The sequence below is a fragment of the Chrysochloris asiatica genome, unplaced genomic scaffold, assembly GCF_000296735.1.
Source record: "Chrysochloris asiatica unplaced genomic scaffold, ChrAsi1.0 scaffold00067, whole genome shotgun sequence".
NCBI lineage: Eukaryota > Metazoa > Chordata > Mammalia > Afrosoricida > Chrysochloridae > Chrysochloris > Chrysochloris asiatica.
In genome coordinates, this window is record NW_006408585.1 from 3,355,327 (window position 1) to 3,376,744 (window position 21,418).

Here is a 21,418-nt window from a genome sequence, read left to right on the forward strand (position 1 = left end):
TCGACAGCACTTAACAACAAACAACATCTAATGAGTGTTGACAGTGGATCCAAGCAAAATGAAGTCTTAGACAACTTCAGTCTTTTTTCCATTTCTCATGATGTTATTTATGGTCCAATGATGGAGATTTTTGTTTTCTGTACATTGAGGTTCAGCCATACTTAAGGCACCTGTGATCTTTGATCTTCATCAGTAAGTATTTTATCTCAGGTTGTTAATGAATCTTCCATCAATCCTAATGCCATGGTCTTCATATAATCCAGCTTCTCAGATGTTTGCTCAGCATACATCAAATCTGTTCTTGCAGGTGGGAGATGTTTAATGTTGGAGTCTTAGTGTAGTGCTGTGGGTTAATGCACCAGACTGAGAAGTTGGTTTGAATCACAAGGTTAGTGGTTCAAGCTCACCAGCTGCTCCTCAGAAACCCTATACAAGCTTGCTGTGGGTCAGAACCAACTCGACGGTCCTCAACAACAACAATGTCATATTTGGGATATCATGGTCTTGTTTTGATTTTCTTCAACTTTAGCCTGAACTTGCATGTAAGCATTATACTTCAAGATAGAACTTGAAATATTCTTTTTGATTATGAATGCAACAACACTCTCCTCTTCAATTTGCCTTTCCTGGTATAGTAAACCATATGATTATCAGATTCAAAATACCATTCAAATGGCTAATACCAGTCCATTTCAGCTCACTAATACCTAGGATATCAAACTTTATGCATTCCATTTCATTTTTGGCAACTTCCAATTTTCCTAAAGTCCTATTTCTTGCGTTCCATCTTCCATAAATGGATGTTCACAGCTATTTCTCCTCAGTTTGAGGTGTTCCCTGCTAGCAAATGAAGGTGCCAAAAGCCTTACTCTATTTGCATCATCATGGTCAACTCTGCTTCGAGGAGGCAGCTCTTCTTCAGTCGTATTGTGAGTGCCTTCCAGCCTGAGGTGCTTATCTTGTGGCACTATATCTGACAATATTCAGGTGCTATTCATAATGTTTCAGTTTTCAATATTCTGGCACTGATAGTTCCACTGCTATTTCATAACATTTTCAGTAGCTAAATATTCAGAAGTAGTCTGCCATGCCTTCTTCCTAGTCAGTCCAGAAGACAGAAGCTCAGCTGAAACCTCTCTAGAAGGTCAGCTGAAACCTGTCCACCATGGGTAACCCTGTTGATATTTAAAATACTGGTGACCTAGCTTTAAGCATAACAGCAACACTCAAGCTACTACAGTACGACAAGCTGACAGATGAATGGGAGGGTCACACCATAATTGCTTCAAAAAACAAGAGGCAGAGATTTTTTTCCCCTTAAACTACTTAAAACAAATAAATACCAAAAAAAAAAAAAAAAGTATAAAGATAAGAACAAATGCATGTGTTCCAATAACAAAAAGATTGCAATCAAACTTCTTGAATTTATATCCTATACATGTATTAATTGTATGACTTATGTCATTACATAAGTTACATAAATTACATAAGCTGTTTTCACATCATTTTTCTCATCTAAGTGAATACCTATCTCAGAGTAGTTACTACAGTTAAATGAGATTATTTATGTGTAGAAATCCTCACTTTGATCTATGCAAACATTTTATAGCTATTCTTCAATGTCATAATTTCCTATAGTAGTTTAAAATACAAATTTATAGCAAAAAATATAAACTACATCCCATCCATATTTCCTTTAAAGTTACCTTTGGCTTAAAAACCTGATTTCTGTTAAGTGGTTGATCAAATCTGCATGTTACTATTTATAGTAAGATTCTAGTTTCAGCTCTCCAGCTTGGCTAGGAAATCTCATGACCTTCTTTTCCCAGCCTCCCTTGATCCACTTTTACTTACCTGAGTTCAACATTGCCTGTGGACCCACTGTTAAGATTTGGAGGAGTCCACTTTAGTAATCTTTGAGATCTGGAGGGCTGTGGTTACTTCTCAGAGAGATGGCCATACCCTTCTCCTGGATTTATTTATTATAGAGTACATATTTTGTAGGAGTCCTGGTGTGGCTCTGTGGGTTAATGCACCAGACTGCAAAGCCATTTGAACTGCAAGGTTGGCAATTCAAGTTCACCAGCTGCTCCTCGGAAACCCTACAGAGGGTGGGTATGAGTCAGAATCGACTCAATGGCAATTAACAACAACAACAACATACCAACTCATGGTGACCTTATGCACAACAGACTGAAACACTTCCTGGTCCTGCGCTAATCTCACCGTCGTTACATCTGAACCCATCGCTGCTGTCTCTGTGCCAATCCATCTTGTTGGGTGGGTCTTCCTCTTTATCTGTGTCCCTCCATTTTACCAAACATGATACCCTTCTCCAGAGATGGGTACATATGTTGTTACTGTTGATCGGTGTCATCGAGTCAGTACCGACTCATAGTGACCGTATGCACAGCAGAACAAAACATTGCCCAATCCTCTGCCAACCTCACTACTGTTGACACGCTTGAGTCCATTGATGCTGTCACTTGGCCAATCCATCTCGTCTCTGAAGTATGAGAGACAAGGTTTGTCCATTTTGGCCTCCAAGGAGCACTCTGGCTGCACTTCTTCCAAAAATATCTATTAGTTCTTTTGGCAGCCCATGGCATTTTCAATATTATCCTCCAACACCATAACTCAAAAGCATCATAACATATGTTGTTTTTGTTATGTGCCGTGGAGTTGGTTCGAACTTATAGCGACCCTGTACAGGGTTTCCGAGGCTGTAAATCTTTACGGGAGCAGAAAGCCTCACCCTTCTTCTGCAGAACAGCTGGTAGTTTCGAACCTTGCGGTTCACAGCCTGATTCGTAACCACTATGCTACCAGAGCTCCTTATCATAACATATAATCATCTAAAATTAATTGCCAGCAGGTGCCCTACTGGGTGTAATCAATTCTACTTCAGAGTGTACTTTTAACTGGCTTCTGTACAGTCAAAATCAAAGGTGATTACTTTCTGTCACATCCTAGACCCACACCACTTCTTACCATGCCCCTCTGGGCTCTGCAGAGAGTGAGGGATTAAGAACACACAGGGGAGTTTCATCCTTGGTAGGTCGTATGTTCTTTCCACTGTGTCTTGTGGTCTCCAGATAGTGAATCTCTAGAAGGTTTTGCTACTCTGCAAACTCCAAATGAGAAGCCAGGATCATGCTCAATATTCATAAATAAATAACTCTAAGCCTTGCTGTCAGATTTTGAGATGTCTGCTACATATTTTTTTAAAATCCAGTTTTATGTGTCATTAGAAAGAGAAAAATACACTGGGCTATACAGATAGTTATTGAATTTACAACATATTTATTTTAAAATGTGAATGATTACCACTTGGTAAGCTATGTTCAGCACATCAATCTCAATTTAGAAAATAGTGTCCTTACCTGGATGGAAGATTACTCTTTCGACTTTTCAGTTAAAAATGACCATCATTAGTATTCATTTCTGGTGCACAATCAATGACTTGTATGTTATTCCTGGAAACTGCTGAGTCTTCAAAAGATGATAAAAATGGTTTTGAATCCAAAGTATTTTACAAGAGTTCAAGTGAACAGAATCAACAGATTTTGATTGTCTGTTTCATGCCAGAAACTAGGTATGCTGCATGTATTTCTATTTAAACAACAACGTAATGAAAGAGGTTGATGCAGGTAAATAATTAGCCCGAATCGTACAATTGACTCTGAAGATGCTTTATCTAAAATAGCACTCTTTTGAATATTCTTTACAACATTCATACCTGTAGTTAGTTTGTTTTCCTGAAACATGCTGGACAAAATGCTTCACACATAAATCAACATCCACCTCTGATAATGTAATGGGCAATTTCATATGTAGCCAGCATATAAAAATTTATCTTTATGAGGTTGTATAAAGCTTGCTTAATATTATTGCTTCACCACTAGTCTGTCAGTTTGTCATACTGTGGTGGCTTGTGTGTTCCTGTGATTCTGGATGCTGTCTCACAGGTGTTTTAAATACCAGCATGATGAAGAGCACTAGAAGATAGATATAGTGCTGGAGGACGAGCAACTCAGGTTGGAAGGCACTCAAAATATGACTGAGGAAGAGCTGCCTCCTCAAAGTAGAGTGGACTGTGATGATGCAAATGGAGTAAAGCCTTTGGGACCTTCATTTGCTGATTGGGCACAACTTAAAATGAAGAAAACCTGCTGTAATGTCCATAAGTAATTGGAATATGAAATGTACAAAGTATGAATCTAAGAATATTGAAAAATTTCAAAAATGAAATAGAACGCATAACCATCAATAGCCTAGGCATTAGTGAGCTGAAATGGACTGGTATTGGCCATTTTGAATCTGACCATCACACTGTTTACTATGCTGGGAATGACAAAGTGAATGGTGTCTAATTCATCATCAAACAGAACATACCAAGATCTGTCTTGAAGTACAGTGCTGTCTGTGATAGGATAATATATATGCACATACAAAGAAAACCAGTTAGTACCACTGTTATTCAAATTGTGCAACAACCACTAAAGCCAGTGATGATGAAATTGAAGAATTTTACCAACTTCTTCAGCCTGGAATTGATCAAGTATGCAATCAAGAAGAATTGATAAATACTGGCACTTGGAATGCAAAGGTTGGAAACAAAGAGGAAGGATCAGTGGTTGGAAAATATGGCCTTGGTGTTAGAAATGATGTTGGAGATCACATGATAAAATTTTGCTACATCAATGACTTCTTCACCACAAATACCTTTAAAAAAAAATCGATATATAAAACAACTATACACATGGACCTCACCAGCCGGAGTACATAGAAACCAAATTGACTGTATCAGTGGAAAGAGATGATAGAAACACTGCGTATTATCAGCCAAAACAAGGCTAGAGACAGACAGTGGAACAGATCATTTTGCTTCTCTGCAAAATCAGGCTGAAGCTGAAGAAAATTTAACCAAGTCCACAAGAGCCAAAATATGTCCTTGAGTATATCCCACCTGAATTTAGAGATCATCTGAAGAACAGATTTGATGCATTAGACAGTAAAGACCAAAGACCAGAAGAATTGTGAGATGAATACAGGAGCAAAGCAAAAAATCATTAATAAGCATGAAAGAAGGAAAAAACAAAAGTGAATGTCAGAAGAGACTCTGAAACTTGCTCTCCAGCATAGAGATGCTAAAGCAAAAGGAAGAAATAGGAAGCAAATGAGATGAAAAGAAAATTTCAAAGGGAAACTTGAGAAGACAAAGTCAAATATTATATCAAAATGTGCAAAGTCCTGGAGTTAGAAAATCAAAAGGAAAGAAGAACATGCTCAGCAGTTCTCAAGCTGAGGGAACTTAATAAAAAATTCCAGCCTACACTTGCTATATTGAAGGATTATATTGGCAAAATATTGAATGATGCAGAAAGCATATGATCAAGATCCAATGATACTGAAGTAAGGAAGAAGTTAAAGATGCATTGAAGACATTGTCAAAGAACAAGTCACCAGGAATTAATGGAATACAAATGGAAATCTTTCGACAACTGAAGTAGCACTGGAGGCACTCACTCATCTATGCAAGAAATTTGGAAGACAGCTGCCTGACCAACAAGACTCAAAGAGATCCATATTTGTGCCCATACCAAAGAGAGGTGACTCAAGGGAATACAGCAATCATTGGATGTTATTGTTATTGCTAAGTGCTGTCGACTTGGTTATGACCCATAGAGACCCTGTATAAGGTTGCTGAGGAGTCCCTGGTAGGCTTAAACCACCAAACTTCAAATCAACTTTGCAGTCCAACGCATTAACCCATAGTGCCACACCAGTACTCATTAATATCACATGCAAATAAAATCTTGCTAAAGGTAATACAAAAGCAACTGCAAACATATATTGACAGAGAACTTCAATAGGTACAAGCTGGATTCAGAAGAGGATGTGGATGGAACAAGAGATACTATTGCCGACATCAGATGGATCTTGGCTGAAAGCTGAGAATAGAGAAAGATGTTTATCTGTGTTTTATTGACTATGCAAAGACTTTTGATTGAGTGGATTATGACAAGCTATGGACAACATTGCAGAAAATGAGTATTCGGGAACACTTAATTGTACTCATGAGGAATCTGTACATAGTCCAAGAGGCTTGTGCCAGGGCCATATTCTTTCACTATTCTTATTCAATCTGTATGCTGAGCACATAATCAGAGAAGGTGGATTATATGAAAAAAAACACAAAAAATGTGGCAACAGGATTGGAGGAAGATGCATTAACAAGCTGCGATATGCAGATGATAGAAACAACCTTGCTTACTGAAAGCCAAGAGGACTTAAAATATCTACTGATGAAAATCAAAGACCACAGTCTTCAGTATAGGTTGCACCCCGCTGTAAAGAAAACAAAAATCCTCACCACTGGACCAATGAACAACATCCATGTAAATTGAGAAAAGATTGAAATTGTCAAAGAATTCATTCTGCTCGAGTCAACCATCAACACGCATGGAAGCAGCAGTGAAGAAATAAAATGATGTATTGCAATAGGCAAATCTGCTGCACAAGTCCTCTTAAAGTGTTGAAGAGCAAAGATGTTAGTTTGAGTACTAAGGTAAGCTTGACTCAATCCATGGTATTTTCACTAACCTTATATGCACGTGCAAGTTTGACAGAGAATAAGGAAGACCATAGAAGAATTGATACATTTGAGTTACAGTGTTGGAGGAGAATATTGAAAGTACCATGGAATGCCAAAAAAACAAACCAGTCTGTGTTGATGCAGCCAGAATGCTCCTTGATGATAGGATGACCAGACTTCATCTGTCTTACTTCAGACATAATATCCAGAGAGGCCTGTCCCTGGAGAAGGATAGCATGTTTGATAAAGTGGAGGGTTGGAGAATAAGAGCAAAACTACCAATGAGATGGATTGGCAAAGTGGCAACTACAGTGGGCTCAAATGTAGCAACAATTGTGAAGTTGGGGGATAGGACCTGGCGGTTTTATTCTGTTGTGCATAGGGCCTCTGAGTCCGGACTGACTCAATGGTACCTAGCAATAACAGCAACGAATACTATTGGTTAAATGTACTTCTAAGACTTTTTTTTTTTTTTTTTTAAGTTTTAATTGTGACTTGAGTGATAGTTTACACGGGAAAAACATCAGTTTTACATTCATCCGTTCATTGCAATGATTACAATCTCCTTTGTGCATCATTATTCAACAGTATTTGCTTCTATTCCCTCTGTTTGCTTGTTTTTTGGCAGTGTACACAAAACACTAAGGAATATATAGTCATTTAAACAACCAAAGGACACATCCTGCAAGCCTGCCTCCTGGCCACCAGCACCTGGCTGCCAGCACACAGCCTTTCTTTTTCCAGGAGTCTAGAGTCCTCAGCTGCTCTCTCTGTCCATGCCCTGATCTCTGTCTCCATCTCCGGTGTCGCTGTTTCTCTGGATAGGGTCCCACATTCCGCTTGTGCTCTTCTCCTTTGATGGTCCTAGGGTTTAAATGTACTTCTAATAAAATTATTCTCATTGGTTTGGGGCCACTCATCTAATCATGCATGTTCTATACTTAGCTTTAGCTCTATATGTGTGTGTATATATATATAAATGGAGTCCTGGTGTAGCGCTGTGGGTTAATGCACTGGACTACAAAGTCATTTGAACCACAAGGTCGGTGGTTCAAGCTTACCAGCTGCTCTTTGAAACCCTATACAAGGTCGCTATGAGTCAGAAATGACTCGACAGCACTTAACAACAACAACAACAAATATACGTATAGTTATCTCAGAGGACAAAATTAGATATCCAAGTAAAACTTTGTGGGAGGCAAATATCAGTCCTATCTATATATAGATTTCATTTCAAACAAATATTTCCAAAAAAATGTTTAAATCTATTAATTGAAGAGACAACCGAGAAAGCAGAGGAACTTCACACTAATAAGATAGACAACCTGAAGTATAAATATTATCCATATGATATTTATAATGAGTTGAACTATTCCAATTCTAAGAATATATGCATATATTTTCATATATATGCATATATTCTTAGAATTGGAATAGAATACTTCAGTTTTACTATCTTATTAGTGTGAGGTTCATCTGCTTTCTCAGTCATCTCTTCAATTAATAGATTTTTGTTGTTGTTGTTTGAAATGACATCTATCGATAGATAGGACTGGTTATTTGCCTCCCTTAAAATTTTACTTGGAAATCTAATTTTGTCCTTTGAGGTCACTAAATAAATTTAATTACCCTTTAACTCAAGTGTTATGTTGGTGAACCATCTAACTTTTCAGTATACTTTCTGCCTCACCTTTGAAGTATCATGTTGGTAAACATTTTAGGATTTTTTATGGCATGGAACTTTTAATACATGATCCCTAAACAGGATGATATTGAAGAGGGTCTTAAATGATATTTATATACAAAAGGGAAACATGTCCAAAAAATAGGTATGTATTATAAGAAATTTTAATGTGTACATTTAAGAGATAAATGTACATTTAAGAGACAAATGTACATTCATAAGTATATGCATTTAAATATATACATATTTATTTTCTTTATATATCTTTTTACTAAATCAGTACATTGACTAGAAAGCAAAATACTTCTACCAGTTGTGTCTTAAGTACATTCCCTTCTGATATATAAGGAAATAGATCTAATATTAGGCTAAGCACTATTACTTTTGGCTGCTAAGCAAAAGGTTGATGGTTTGAATGGCCCACAAGAACCTCAGAGAAAAGGCCTTGTAAGCTATTTCTGAAAGATCATGGTCTTACAGAACGTAAGGGTGTCCATAAATCAGAATCAGCTGGATGTCAGCTGGTTAGAACTAACTTTAGTCAATGATCTTATGCTGGGTTTTAAGTATAGTCAAGCTTCTTTTTATTTCACATCCCACATATCATTTTGTTTTATAAAAATTGAAGGTTTGTGACAACCCTGCATCTAACAAGACTATAGACAAGGTATATTGTTGTTGCTAAGTGCTGTTGAGTCAGTTCCATCTCACAGCAACCCTATGGAGGGTTTCTGAGGAGCAGCTAGTGGATTTGACCTGCCAACCCTGTGGTTCACAGTCCAGTGCTGATCCTACAGTGCCACACCAGAAGTCCAGAATACAGTACAGTGTAAACATAATTTTTGTATGCACTAAAAAACTAAAAAGTTCATACAACTCACTTTACTGCAATATTCTGTTTATTGCAGTGGTCTAGAACCAAACCCAAAATATCTCCAAGGTATGCATGTACATCACATCTCTCAAATGGTATTGGAATACATATATATAGTCCTTCAGAAACGGTCTTATAATGTGTTCAAGGTTTTCTTCTGTAAAACAAAGTGCATTCAGTGTTGATCACACAGTTATAGATTCGATTTCTAAAATCCTGTTTTGAATCTTTCTCCCCCACCACAGATCATTTTCCGTAAGATCAGTGATGTGAAGAAGGAGGAGGAAGAACGCCTCAGGCAGAAGAATGAAGTAACCCTCAGCATCCCTGTGGACCACCCTGTCAGAAAGCTCTTCCAGAAGTTCAAACAGCAGAAGGAGCTGCGGAATCAGGGATCGACACAGAGTGACCCCGAGCGGAACCAGCTCCAGGTAGAGAGCCGCTCTTTACAGAATGGAGCCTCCATCACTGGCACCAGCGTGGTAACCGTGTCCCAGATCACTCCCATCCAGACATCTCTAGCCTATGTGAAAACCAGTGAGTCCCTCAAGCAAAACAACCGCGATGCCATGGAACTCAAGCCCAATGGTGGTGCTGACCAAAAATGTCTCAAAGTCAACAGCCCAGTAAGAATGAAAAATGGGAATGGAAAGGGGTGGCTGAGACTCAAGAATAATATGGGATCCCATGAGGAGAAAAAGGAAGACTGGAATAATGTCACCAAAGCTGAGTCCATGGGGCTGTTGTCAGAGGACCCCAAGAGTAGCGATTCAGAAAACAGTGTGACCAAAAACCCATTAAGGAAAACAGATTCTTGTGACAGTGGAATCACAAAAAGTGACCTTCGTTTGGATAATGCTGGTGAGGCGCGAAGTCCGCTAGAGCACAGTCCCATTCAGGCGGATGCCAAGCACCCTTTTTATCCCATCCCTGAGCAGGCCTTACAAACCACACTGCAGGAAGTCAAACATGAACTCAAAGAGGACATCCAGCTGCTAAACTGCAGAATGACTGTCCTGGAAAAGCAGGTGGCAGAAATTTTAAAAATACTCTCAGAAAAAAATGTGCCCCAGACCTCTTCTCCCAAATCCCAAATGCCGCTCCAGGTACCTCCCCAAATACCATGTCAGGATATTTTTAGTGTTTCAAGGCCTGAGTCACCTGAATCTGACAAAGATGAAATTCACTTTTAATATATACATATATATTTGTTAATATATTAAAAGAGTATATACATCTATATACATAATGTGTGTATATACAGTATATACATATATATATATATATTTTCACTTGCTTTCAATATGATGAACACAATATGGATTTTGATATGTAAATATTGCATGTCCAGCTGGATTCTGGCCTGCCAAAGAAGATGATAATTAAAATCATAGATATTGCTTGTATATTATGCAGTTGACTGCATGCACACTTGGTATTTATTTATAATCTCTATTCTATAATAAAAAAAAAAAAAGGAGGATTTTTGTTATCCAAGGCAATGTACTATTTGAAGAATCAGGGTCCAACCTGCCAATGTTGCCATGACAAATTTGATCTCAGGCTGAGTCTATCCAACTGTCATTTTCTTGCTGTTTTGTTAAGTTTAAATTATTGATTAATGCCAAGGAAGAGTTCAGCATTTTAAACTATTAGTATCATTTTATGATCTCTTTCCATAGGATATTTTTCTGAAACTTAGTGTTAAGAGTATTTTCCCCTACAGGCAGTGTTTGCTCCATTTGAATGATCTGTTTTGATGTCTAAGCAAGATAGCAGTGTGGGACATTGAGAATTTATTGCTATGGATTTTGTGCATGAACTGCATTTTCTCTCAACTATACCTCTCCTTTTTTAACATTATACTTAGATAGGAATCATTAACTCTTATGTAAGGAAATCCCTACTCCTTTCGTCTTGGAGAACAGCTGCTATCTTGTAAGCTGACTTTATCAACACCATGAATACTAAACTATTAACATAGTGTATATTATTATAGAAATACTGTACCACAGGGTATAAGGGCCTTTTAATAATTTGTGTAAGAGATGCTGATTTTCCAGCCGTGATGATTGTTCTGAATTTGTGTTTCCAAAACTTGTTCCAGGGTAATGTTGAAAGGCTCTTAGCAAAGAACACAACAACAACAAAAGGTATTTACATAATCATATAAAAATGAAACTACAATAATATAAATAAAAAGAATATAGACAGCTAGACAAATATTGCTAGCATTACTGTAAGTTTGAGAGAATGAAACACAGGTATAGAGTTTTCTACACATGATTCTTAACTGTTGGTAGAGACAGTACATCAAAGGTGATTACAAATAAACAAAGAAACAAAAAACCCAAGTAGCTATTAAGTTGCTCAATTCAGATAAGTGCTTTTCTATAATTGTATTCTGGTTACTGTTTTCTAAAGTTTTTTGCCTACAGTTCTATTACTGGACTTCTGTTGAGTTAATACAGCAGATTACTGTCACTCTGGCAGATCCACTTATGAAAGGGGGATACTGAAGACTGAATTTCAGTCTTTTGGGTCGCAAATCCTCTTCTTTGAAAGTGCCTATTATCAGCTAAAAAATCATCACAAAAGTTGCATATAGCTTAGTCCCTTAAGTTATATGCATTCAGGAAAAAAACAAAAACAAAAAAAAAACATGTTTATTTGAAAGAGCCCCTACAAGTTCATTTTTTTTTTACAAAAGTATATTTTATGAAATTAGTCAGAAAGACATTTTTAATTGGTACATGCATGGTATTTGTTAATGAGAGCTGCTGTTTTCATCAAGATGAAAACGTATACCAGTAATTTATATATTATTGTACTATCTGTACATAAATATCATTAATACATACAAATGAAAGTGAAATTAAAGAAGATATTTTAGTCTATTGTACCCATTTTTATGAGCTTTTGTAACTACTCCCAGTAATAATCCCATTCAAAACTACCAGAACTAAAAGACAAGGGATTATGATCAGTCTGGAAAAAAGTAAAGCAAAGTAATTTATAAAATAGTCCCTATTTTAGAATTTCTATTGGAACTTCTTAACATGCACATAAGATGTGCCTCTTTCAACTCAGAGTCTCAGAACATATGTTATGTGCCCTGGGTCCCATTTCCCTTGATTTGTGCATATAATTTCCTTTAACAATAATGAAAAAATTCAGGGGAATCATGTCTCCATGCTATGCTACACTATCTACACACCACTTGCATAAGAAAATGAGGCTTTTATGGTGTCAAGAGTCAGATCTGAAATAGAGATTTCCTTGCTTTCATGGGATGGCACCTTTTTCTCGACCTCTAACATTTGTGGAATTTCAGGGTCTTTTTCTCTTTGTTTAGCCATGTATGATACAAGCATGGCTAATCTTTTAAAGGTGAAGTATTGGTCAAATTAATCTGAGTATCGAAATGGTCAGTTTTGGAGCTTATAAAGTCACATGCTCAACACAGCAGTTGGTGTAAACTATGAGAATGACTATGACGCAGTAGTGTCATTTTACGTTGCAACCCATTGCTTTGCTTATTAATGGTACATTGTATTCTGACCTTGACAAAATTTTTCACCCAATTGACTCACAAAATGTATCATTATAGCTGTAGGAAAGAAGCATGATGTTTCAAACTACTCCAGGTTGTCAAGAAAGAGGAAAAAGTATCAGTTGCTTATTAGTGGTAGGTACAGTTACCACAGTATTATTTTCCATCTGTCTCTGTTCTGTGTGCATGCCATGACGTGGTGCTGAATGCTGTGTGCTATTTCAGCGGGAAAGCATGTGTTCAGCAAACACTGTATATAGAGTAGACTTTTAGGTTCTCAGATTCTACAATTCTTCCAGTTGAACTTACTCAGATTTGGATGAAGGGTGCACACCTACAGTTTGTGCAATAATGACACAGTCATCTTCTGTGTTTCCTCAGTCAGCACACAGACCATAGATTCTATTTTGGGGACCAGACAACTGCATGTTTTATTCTTACACTGTATAGATGCTCTTGGTGCATCCATAATTTTAAAAATATTATATATTTGAACAATGTACTAATAGGAATAATAAGATATGTATTTAAAATCCAAAAATTTTCCAAAGTAACTAACACACTTTCAATATTTTTTCAATAATAATATATGACCTGCTTGGAGGCTGTATGCCCTTGGCAGGTAGTGGTAACATAATTGTAAAAGTCAAACAAGAATGGAAATATGACACAGACTTCATAACAGCAAGTTTGTATCACTTGTTACTAGGATATTGATACTGTAAGTGTGATCTCGTTGATGGGGGAGTGTTGACCATAAAAGGCAAAGAGGCAAAAGATCGAGAACAATACTGAAGGCACTAGTGCTCCACACTGATACCAATAGCACGTAGAATGAGTCTAGGCACAGCCATTGAATAGAGACACATATTTCTTCGTTAGGATGGAAACAAATTTAACAAGACACTGGCTCCGTCTCACAGTGTCTTTTAATACAAAGTCTTAAACATTCAGCTTTTTACACTTTCAAAACTTTATGGAAATCAGAGCAAGTAGAATTAGGAGGGGGAAAAAAATTCCTTGAGATGCCTTCTAGAACAAATAGTTTTTCCTGGTGCACCCAGTACTTGAATAGAAATGCTAATGATGAACACTTACTAAATTGTCATTTTAGAAATTATTCTTTTTGGAGCCCAAATGCAAATCACAGCTTTCTTTAAATTTAAGGAAATTCTGTTCACCTGTGATATCTGGATCATTTGCTTTCTGTCGTAAACAACATTTTATTTTGTTTTAGATTTTTAAAAAATTAGTCTTCAGAACAGTGGCTGTTTTTGACATGTCCAGTGGCTGCTACTGGTGAAATGATTTGTTGCATTCCTAATGAGTTCTAAAATCCTGTATTTGATTTTTTTAAAGCTATTTTCCACAATTTTATGTAGGCAATAGGAAAAATCTATCTAGAAAACGTGTATCATACATGGATAACAATATGTCTCTTACAATTGTGTGAATGCTTCTTTGTTATGTGTAACAGTATATCTCTTATGACTTTTGATGAAAGGGGGATTAGAAAGACCAACCAGTATTTTGAAAGCAGCATGGGTTGAGTCTCTGGGCTGTGTCTTGAATGCTGAATCTGGCTTTGCCACAATCTAGCAGTGTAACTTTAAGTACATCAATTGATTTATGTTTTCTTTTCATTTTTGGTGTGTTGGGGGCTTAAATTTTCTCACCAATAAATACTAAAATGAAGATAACAGCTGCTCCCTTCATATACCAAGATGATATTAGGTACCACAGCATCATCTTTTTCTTGTATGAAAACAATAGAGAGACAAATTATCATATATTTTTCTCTCACAGCAGATTAGCTGAGATGGGCTGTGTATCAGGATATTCTTCCAGGATTTAGAAAGGGCTTTTTTTCCATCAGAATTTAGTGGGATGAAGCATTAAACTGCCAAATGATTATTAGTCCATGGCCTGTAACCATAAGGCCTGGAAATGACTCAAGTATTTGGAAATACTGATCCAGTAAGCATACATGAATAATGGTCTTTTTAAGGCAGGAAGAGAAGGAGGTAGGTACAAATTATGATGATTTTTTTCCCACTTAATTATACTGTTGTTGTTCTTGTTAAGTGCTGTCAAGTCAATTTCAACTCACAGCAACCCTAGGACGTCCAAGGTGCAGCTGCTGTGTTTGAACTGCTGATCTTGCTGTTTGCAGTCCATTTTTATCCTATAGTGTCACACCAGGACTACTGCTCAGTGGAAATTTCCAAATTTGTGGGGGAAAGTCAACTTATTGGCAAATATTCAAGGTTTAGGGTAGTTTATCTTTCGGTTTTTACTTGAAAATAATCATGTCTTATTCAAGATATATGTGTCCACTGTATTTATTTGTTTGTTAATTGTTGGTAACATTTATATTTTTAGTCATTATGCTAGGGCCATGGCATCCAAGATATTTCTATAACAAGCATCTTTTAATTTGAAAGAATCATTTCCAGTAGCTATAGATTTTCAATGCTAATTTTGAATTGGAAAAAAATATATTAAAAGAAGTATTTTGAATGGCATTGAATAAGCCACTCATGTTATTTCATTCTAGTAATAGTGTTTTAATTAAAAATGTTACAAAGTGTAATTAAATCTATAATTTGAGGAAGTCATATAATTCAAGTTTATCTATGAATATGTAGCACTTAAACATTTGATTTTTAAAAAATGAGATTCATTTTAATAATATTTGTTTATTCTGAAAAGATAACCTTTATCTTAAGAGACACACTAAAATCATCAATCACTACATTTGGCTTGACCATTTGGGTAAAGAGAAGAACACACGGAAACAAGAAACAGAGAAACATTTTATGCACTAGAGGAGATATCCAAGTGTTTTATTGGGTTTTACTAATCTTTTTCTCAAATCAGAATTTTTAAATTGCTAATATGGGGTCCTGGTGTGATGCTGTATGACTGCAAGGTTGATTTGAACTGCACAGTTGGCAGCTTAAACCCATGAACCACTCCTTGGAAACCCTACATAAGGTCACTATGAGTCAGAACCGACTCGATGGCACTCAACAACAACAACAATATGAACTAGAAATTAGGCACTATTTTGGAAACAGGTATAATTTACCCAGGTAAAGAAAGATCAATCCTAAATACCTTATATTTTTGTTGAAAAGAATTAAGGAATGTTTCAGGGTATCTGTCTTCAGTGGTAATTACTTTTTATCTTCCCTGTAATTCTTTTTATTTATTTGCTAAATGTTGGCAACATATTTCTATTCACTGTGCTCGCTCCATGGCATTACATATTTAATCCTGCTCACAGTCACACTGGAGTCCTGGTGTGGTGCTGTGACTTAATGCACTGGACTGCAAAGTCATTTGAACTGCAAAGTCAGTGGTTCAAGCTCACCAGCTGCTCCTCAGAAACCCTATACAGCATTGCTATGGGTTGGATCTGACTCTACAGAACTTTACAACAACAACATTTCAGTCACACTACATATATATCTTACACATATATACATAAATATATTCAATCAACTTGCCCTTAGTATAAACTTTATAGTTGCAGCCTAAAGATCTGTCAGCACAAAACTCTTATGACTAAGCCTTGCTTTTTATGAGTCAGTAGGAATCAATTAGGCATTAAATAAATAAAATAGTCTTGACCTATAATGAAAAACCAAGATACGATGTGCATGGGATTATACAATCAAAACAAAAACAAAGATTGCTTTTAAAGTATGTTAGCAGCATCAGGCTGCATTGGTTTATGGGAATCCAAATCGGAATCTACAAGATCCACATTTGGAACAAACCTACCAATTTTAATAGTAGAATCTGCTATTAAAACTCATACAGATCTAAGCATAAGGGGTTCTGGAGGGTGACACAATGGCTGAGCACTTGGCTGTGTGGTTCAAACCTACACAGCAGCTTCGCAAGAGAAATTGAGTCATCTGGTTCCGTATACGTTATAGTCTAGAAAACTGTATGGGGCTGTTCTACTATGTCACATGAGAACAATGTTAAGTCGAGGTTGACTCCATAGCACCTAACAATAACAATAGCAGCAGATCTAAGCTTGGCAATACAAATAGACATAATCAGATTACCTCTGTTGAGTGACTGAGAGTATGCTTTTATTATTTTAGCAGTAAATGTTGCTTTATACTGTGTTTTCCTAACTGCTCTGTGTAATTATGTGCAGCCTTCTCTATGAGAATGTCCACTGCCGTCGAGTTGATTCTGACTCATACGATTGGCTAAATATGGACCTGCTATAAGCCCTCAAAGCATAGATTGTTAAAAGTAGAGCTAGGAATGAGAAATGAAGACCAGCGACATGGGAGACAGAAAAAGAACTGTAGCATCTACCTTTCTTTAGTTATAGCTTGTTTTCTTAATTGACACATTTCAAGACAAAACAATAGACAAGGACAAATTCAGATGAGTTCTCAGGTGTCAAGAAATATTTTAATTTTAATAATGTGAATTACTAAATTTAAAAAAACCCTAAGACTCCATGGCACATAACCACAACCAAGATCTGAATCATAAGTATAAATTAATTTGTGTTATGTACACTCTACTTTAGGATCCATTTTTCTTATCTATAAAGAATAGAGTGCATATGTGAGATGTTTCTAGTCCCCATAAGTGAATTATGACAAATGCATATTTAGTTTTAACAATGAGGTACAGAACCAGTCTCGCTAAAAGGATTTCTATAACCCCAAGTTGAATGTTAACTACTATTTGCATTCCTTCATTTTGGCATTTTCTATTTACCTTTTTCATTCACAAAGTGTCTATTAATTTTTCCCTAATCCCTGGTCTTTTATCTCCTAGATTTTTACCTAAATTGTCACATTTAGAATATCTCCAGATCTAGATATTTTTACCTCTTTCCCCTAATCTAGTAAACAGATGCTGAAAACAGTAACTTTGCAAGTAATTATTTTTCTGGATATGTGAGTTATTCAGTGTTTGTTGTTAGTTTCTGTCACTTCGATTCTGACTTTATGGTGACCCTATGTGTACAGAGTTGTTATTGTTGTTGTTGTTGTTAAGTGCCGGCGAGTCGATTCCTACCCATAGTGACCCTGTATAGGGTTTCCGAGGAGCAGCTGGTGAGCTTGAGCCACTGACCTTGCAGTTCAAACAGCTTTGCAATCTGGCGCATTAACCCACAGTACCACACCAGGACTCCATGTGTACAGAGTAGGATTGCTATATACTGTTTTCAAGTGGTAGCCTTTCACAAGCAGACTTGCAGGTCTGTCTTCCAAGTTGCCTCTGGGGAGGTTTGAACTGTTACCCTTTCAGCAAGTAGTTGGATACTTAAGTGTTTACACCACACAGAGATTCCTCAGTATGCTTAACACTTAAAAATCAACAGAATTTTCTTCTATTATGATAAAATGTTTACTCTAAATTTTAGGTTTTTAAATCTCATTTCCATTTTTGATACTTTTTTAAGCCAAACCACTAACAACCCACAAATTGAAAATAAAAATTCTTCCTTGCCCTTCTGTAGAAATAATTAAGATAAGCATGTATGAAATCCTAACCGTTCGTCTTAATTTTACTTTCAGGATGAGTGAATTTAATTTATTATTTCTGTAATTAAAAAATATATGATATTTCTAAAGATTATAGTAAAACTAGATTTGGTGTCATAAAATATGTAAAGATAAGATGTGCTTAAAAAAATGAATACTATCTTAGCCAAGTAATTAATAGAGTAATGATTCCTAATTATATTTAATTAATCAATTTGTTAAATAGTTCCACTGTTAAATATTATTAATAAATTTCCTCTTCAAAGAATTTATGTAAAATAATTAATCTCAGCCATTCTGTAAAGGCAGAAAATATGTATCATCTAAGTCCAAAGTATAGGAGCTCTGGTAGCTAGTGGTTATGAGCCAGGTTGCTGATCTCACAGTCAGCAGATTGAAACCACCACCAGTTGTGTGGGAGAAAGATGAGGCTTTCAGTTCCCATATAGATTTACAGCCTTGGAAATCCTAAACTACCACCACCACCACCAAGTCCAAAGGATGGCGTTCTCCCACCAGATCATTTTGTTCTTCATCTCTCAAAACACAAAACACTTGGGAGCAAAAGCAGATACAGACACCTAGACATATTATCTCCTTCTACTTAGAGGAAGATAGCTCACTTTTTAATTTTTTAGTATTAAATTTATGAAATAACATAATGGAGTTGGGAGGTACTTAACTGAGACATTATTTTAGGAAAGAGAAATTAGGTAAGCATTTACATTAGGCAAAGACTTCTTTAGGTGGTGCTAGATGACATTAACATAGTGTGGCACTGTAGGATCAGCACTGGACTGCTAACCACAAGGTTGATGGTTCAAATCCACCAATAACTCCTTGGAAACCCTAAACAGTGTTGCTATGAATCAGAACAGACTCAATGGCACTTAACAGTAACAACAGATGGTACTGTGGGTCCTAGATTTTAATTAAATTTCAGAATAATGCTGTGTACAGTAAGGGAGACAGTAACTAGCATTTGTAATGCCTAATATGTACCAGAAGTTTTAAGAGTATCATTCAGTATAGTAAGACTGTTTTTCAATTTTTACAATGAGGCCAAAGTGTTTCTATGCTTTATGAAGGCAAAGACCGTTGAGGATTTGGACTGGGAACCATGAAAATGGTGAAGAAAAAGGCTGAGGAAAGATGGAGTAAAATCTACTTCCTTTATGTTCAGGATTAGAAGTGTGGCACTGTGGGTTAATGTGCTGGACTGCAAGGTCAGTTTGAACCACAAGGTCTGCAGTTCAAGCTTACCAGCTGCTCCTCGGACACCTTTTACAGGGTTGCTATGATTCAGAACCCACTCAATGGCACTTAACAACAGCATCTATATTATGCTAAACACTTAATCTAGATTATTTAATTTAATCCTTACATGAACTCTAGCTAGAAGATTAAGAAACTTGTCTAGAAAATCATAGCTATTAAGTAATAAAATTGAGATTCTAACAGATACTGTTAGAATACTGAGATGCTAGAGAGAAAAGTTAATCCTATAGAATGTGGATATTACAAAGACTATTTGGTCCAATCACATATTCCAAGGTTCCCAAGACATGTACAATTAGAGATGCTTTGCATTAATCTTTTTAAATTGCCCTGCTTATTTAATGCTGGAGTCCTGGTGTGGCGCTATAGGATAAATGCTAGACCTCAAGTTAGCTTTGAAACACAAGGTTGGCCATGCAAACTCATCAGCCACTCCTTGGAAACCCCATACAGGCTCGCTATGTGTTGGAACCAACTCGACAGTGTTTAACAACAACAACGTATTTAATGTTTGGTTTTTACAGATGGTATGGTATGACAAACATTGGAATCATAACTGCTTCAAGCAAAACATAGCCCTGTCTCAATAATGCAATTTTCTTTCACTTCCCCCAGCATTTGAAAGGCATCCATGGAAGTGAATTGCAAACTGTGTTTATAAGACAGAGGCAAAATTATTGTATCATCATCACGTGTCACCATTTCCTTTTCCAGTTGAATTTTAACCCAAAAAGGTAATGCATGAAAATCAAGGAAAGCAAAAGACAGGATTTTTTATTTTTATTTTTAATATTGAAATTTTGAAGAGGCTCCAAAAAGATTTTTATTTTTGACCCATTGAATTTTAAGTATCTTATTTAAATATTTTTATTGATTGTACTGAAGTCTGCTTCTTGGCCAAGCCACTATTCAATGCATTATCCAAATGAACTATTTCCATTTAGACTAGCAACATGTACTCTTATCCCCAAATTTAATGAGCCCTTGCATATACTTCTGAGTGTTTAAATAATTTCTCTAATGAAAAAAAAATGCTAATTTTCTGGATGTGATTTATTTGCTCTCCCACTCTGAAATTTTTTAGGCAAATGTCTTGAGATGAGAGGAAAACATTTCATTATGGGTTCCTCAGCCAGAATCATCTTGCTGTTACTTTGATAATAAATAATATAGTCAGAAATAACCAAGGAAAGCACTCGACAACTTTGTTTCACAGTAAAGGCCCCGGTGACACTATCCAAAGCTTTTATAGTTAACTCACATCTATCCTTGCCTTTTAATTATGACTCATTATTATTTAAATCAGGTTATGACTTGAACTATGTCTAAAGCATTTGGTCAAAGAACAGTTGATCAGGTGATACAAGTTTTGACTAGAGTTATAACTGAAAACGTGGAGAGAAGGAGAGGGGTAGCAATTACTACCTCTGAACGAGTAGTCTGTGTGTGTTGGGTGCCTTTTTAAAAGCATTTTATTTACATTTTTAAGATAAATGCATCCTTGTGACAAACCTTAAAATTATAATGAAACAGGAAGCAATTCGAAAATTTGTCAAAGTTATAGATGAGTGCTCCCTCACCAACCAGAGTTTAGACTCTGTTGTTCTAAACCAGAAGAAACCTCTAAGCAATTCCCTTGTTGTACTGATTCTCTATGGGGCAAAACCAAGATGATCCTCTTTCATGTAGAACCAATTGTACTGTCCAATGACCAGACCTTTCAAGGCCCAAATATGCACACTGATTTCTGAATAATCAAAATTGCTTATTCATAGTAACTAAGAAATTTGTTGTCAAGTATTTTAACCTCATTCTCTGCTAACTAGTTCATGATAACCTGGTATTTACCTTTTCCTTCTAGTCAGACTCTCCACTGAGTTGTGGAAATTGGACTTTGTGA

General features: G+C 36.3%; 1 protein-coding gene across 2 annotated transcripts in view; it reads left to right on the forward strand.

Moving 5' to 3' along the window:
• Positions 1-11,292, forward strand: part of KCNH5 (potassium voltage-gated channel, subfamily H (eag-related), member 5) — a 608,817-nt gene extending 597,525 nt beyond the window's left edge. For both annotated transcript variants that reach the window (XM_006864573.1, XM_006864574.1), the window contains one exon: positions 9,402-11,292. In XM_006864573.1, the coding sequence (XP_006864635.1) occupies positions 9,402-10,349 (948 nt within the window). In that variant the 3' untranslated portion in view covers positions 10,350-11,292. The remainder of the gene's footprint in view (positions 1-9,401) is intronic.
• Positions 11,293-21,418: the final 10,126 nt, after the last annotated feature.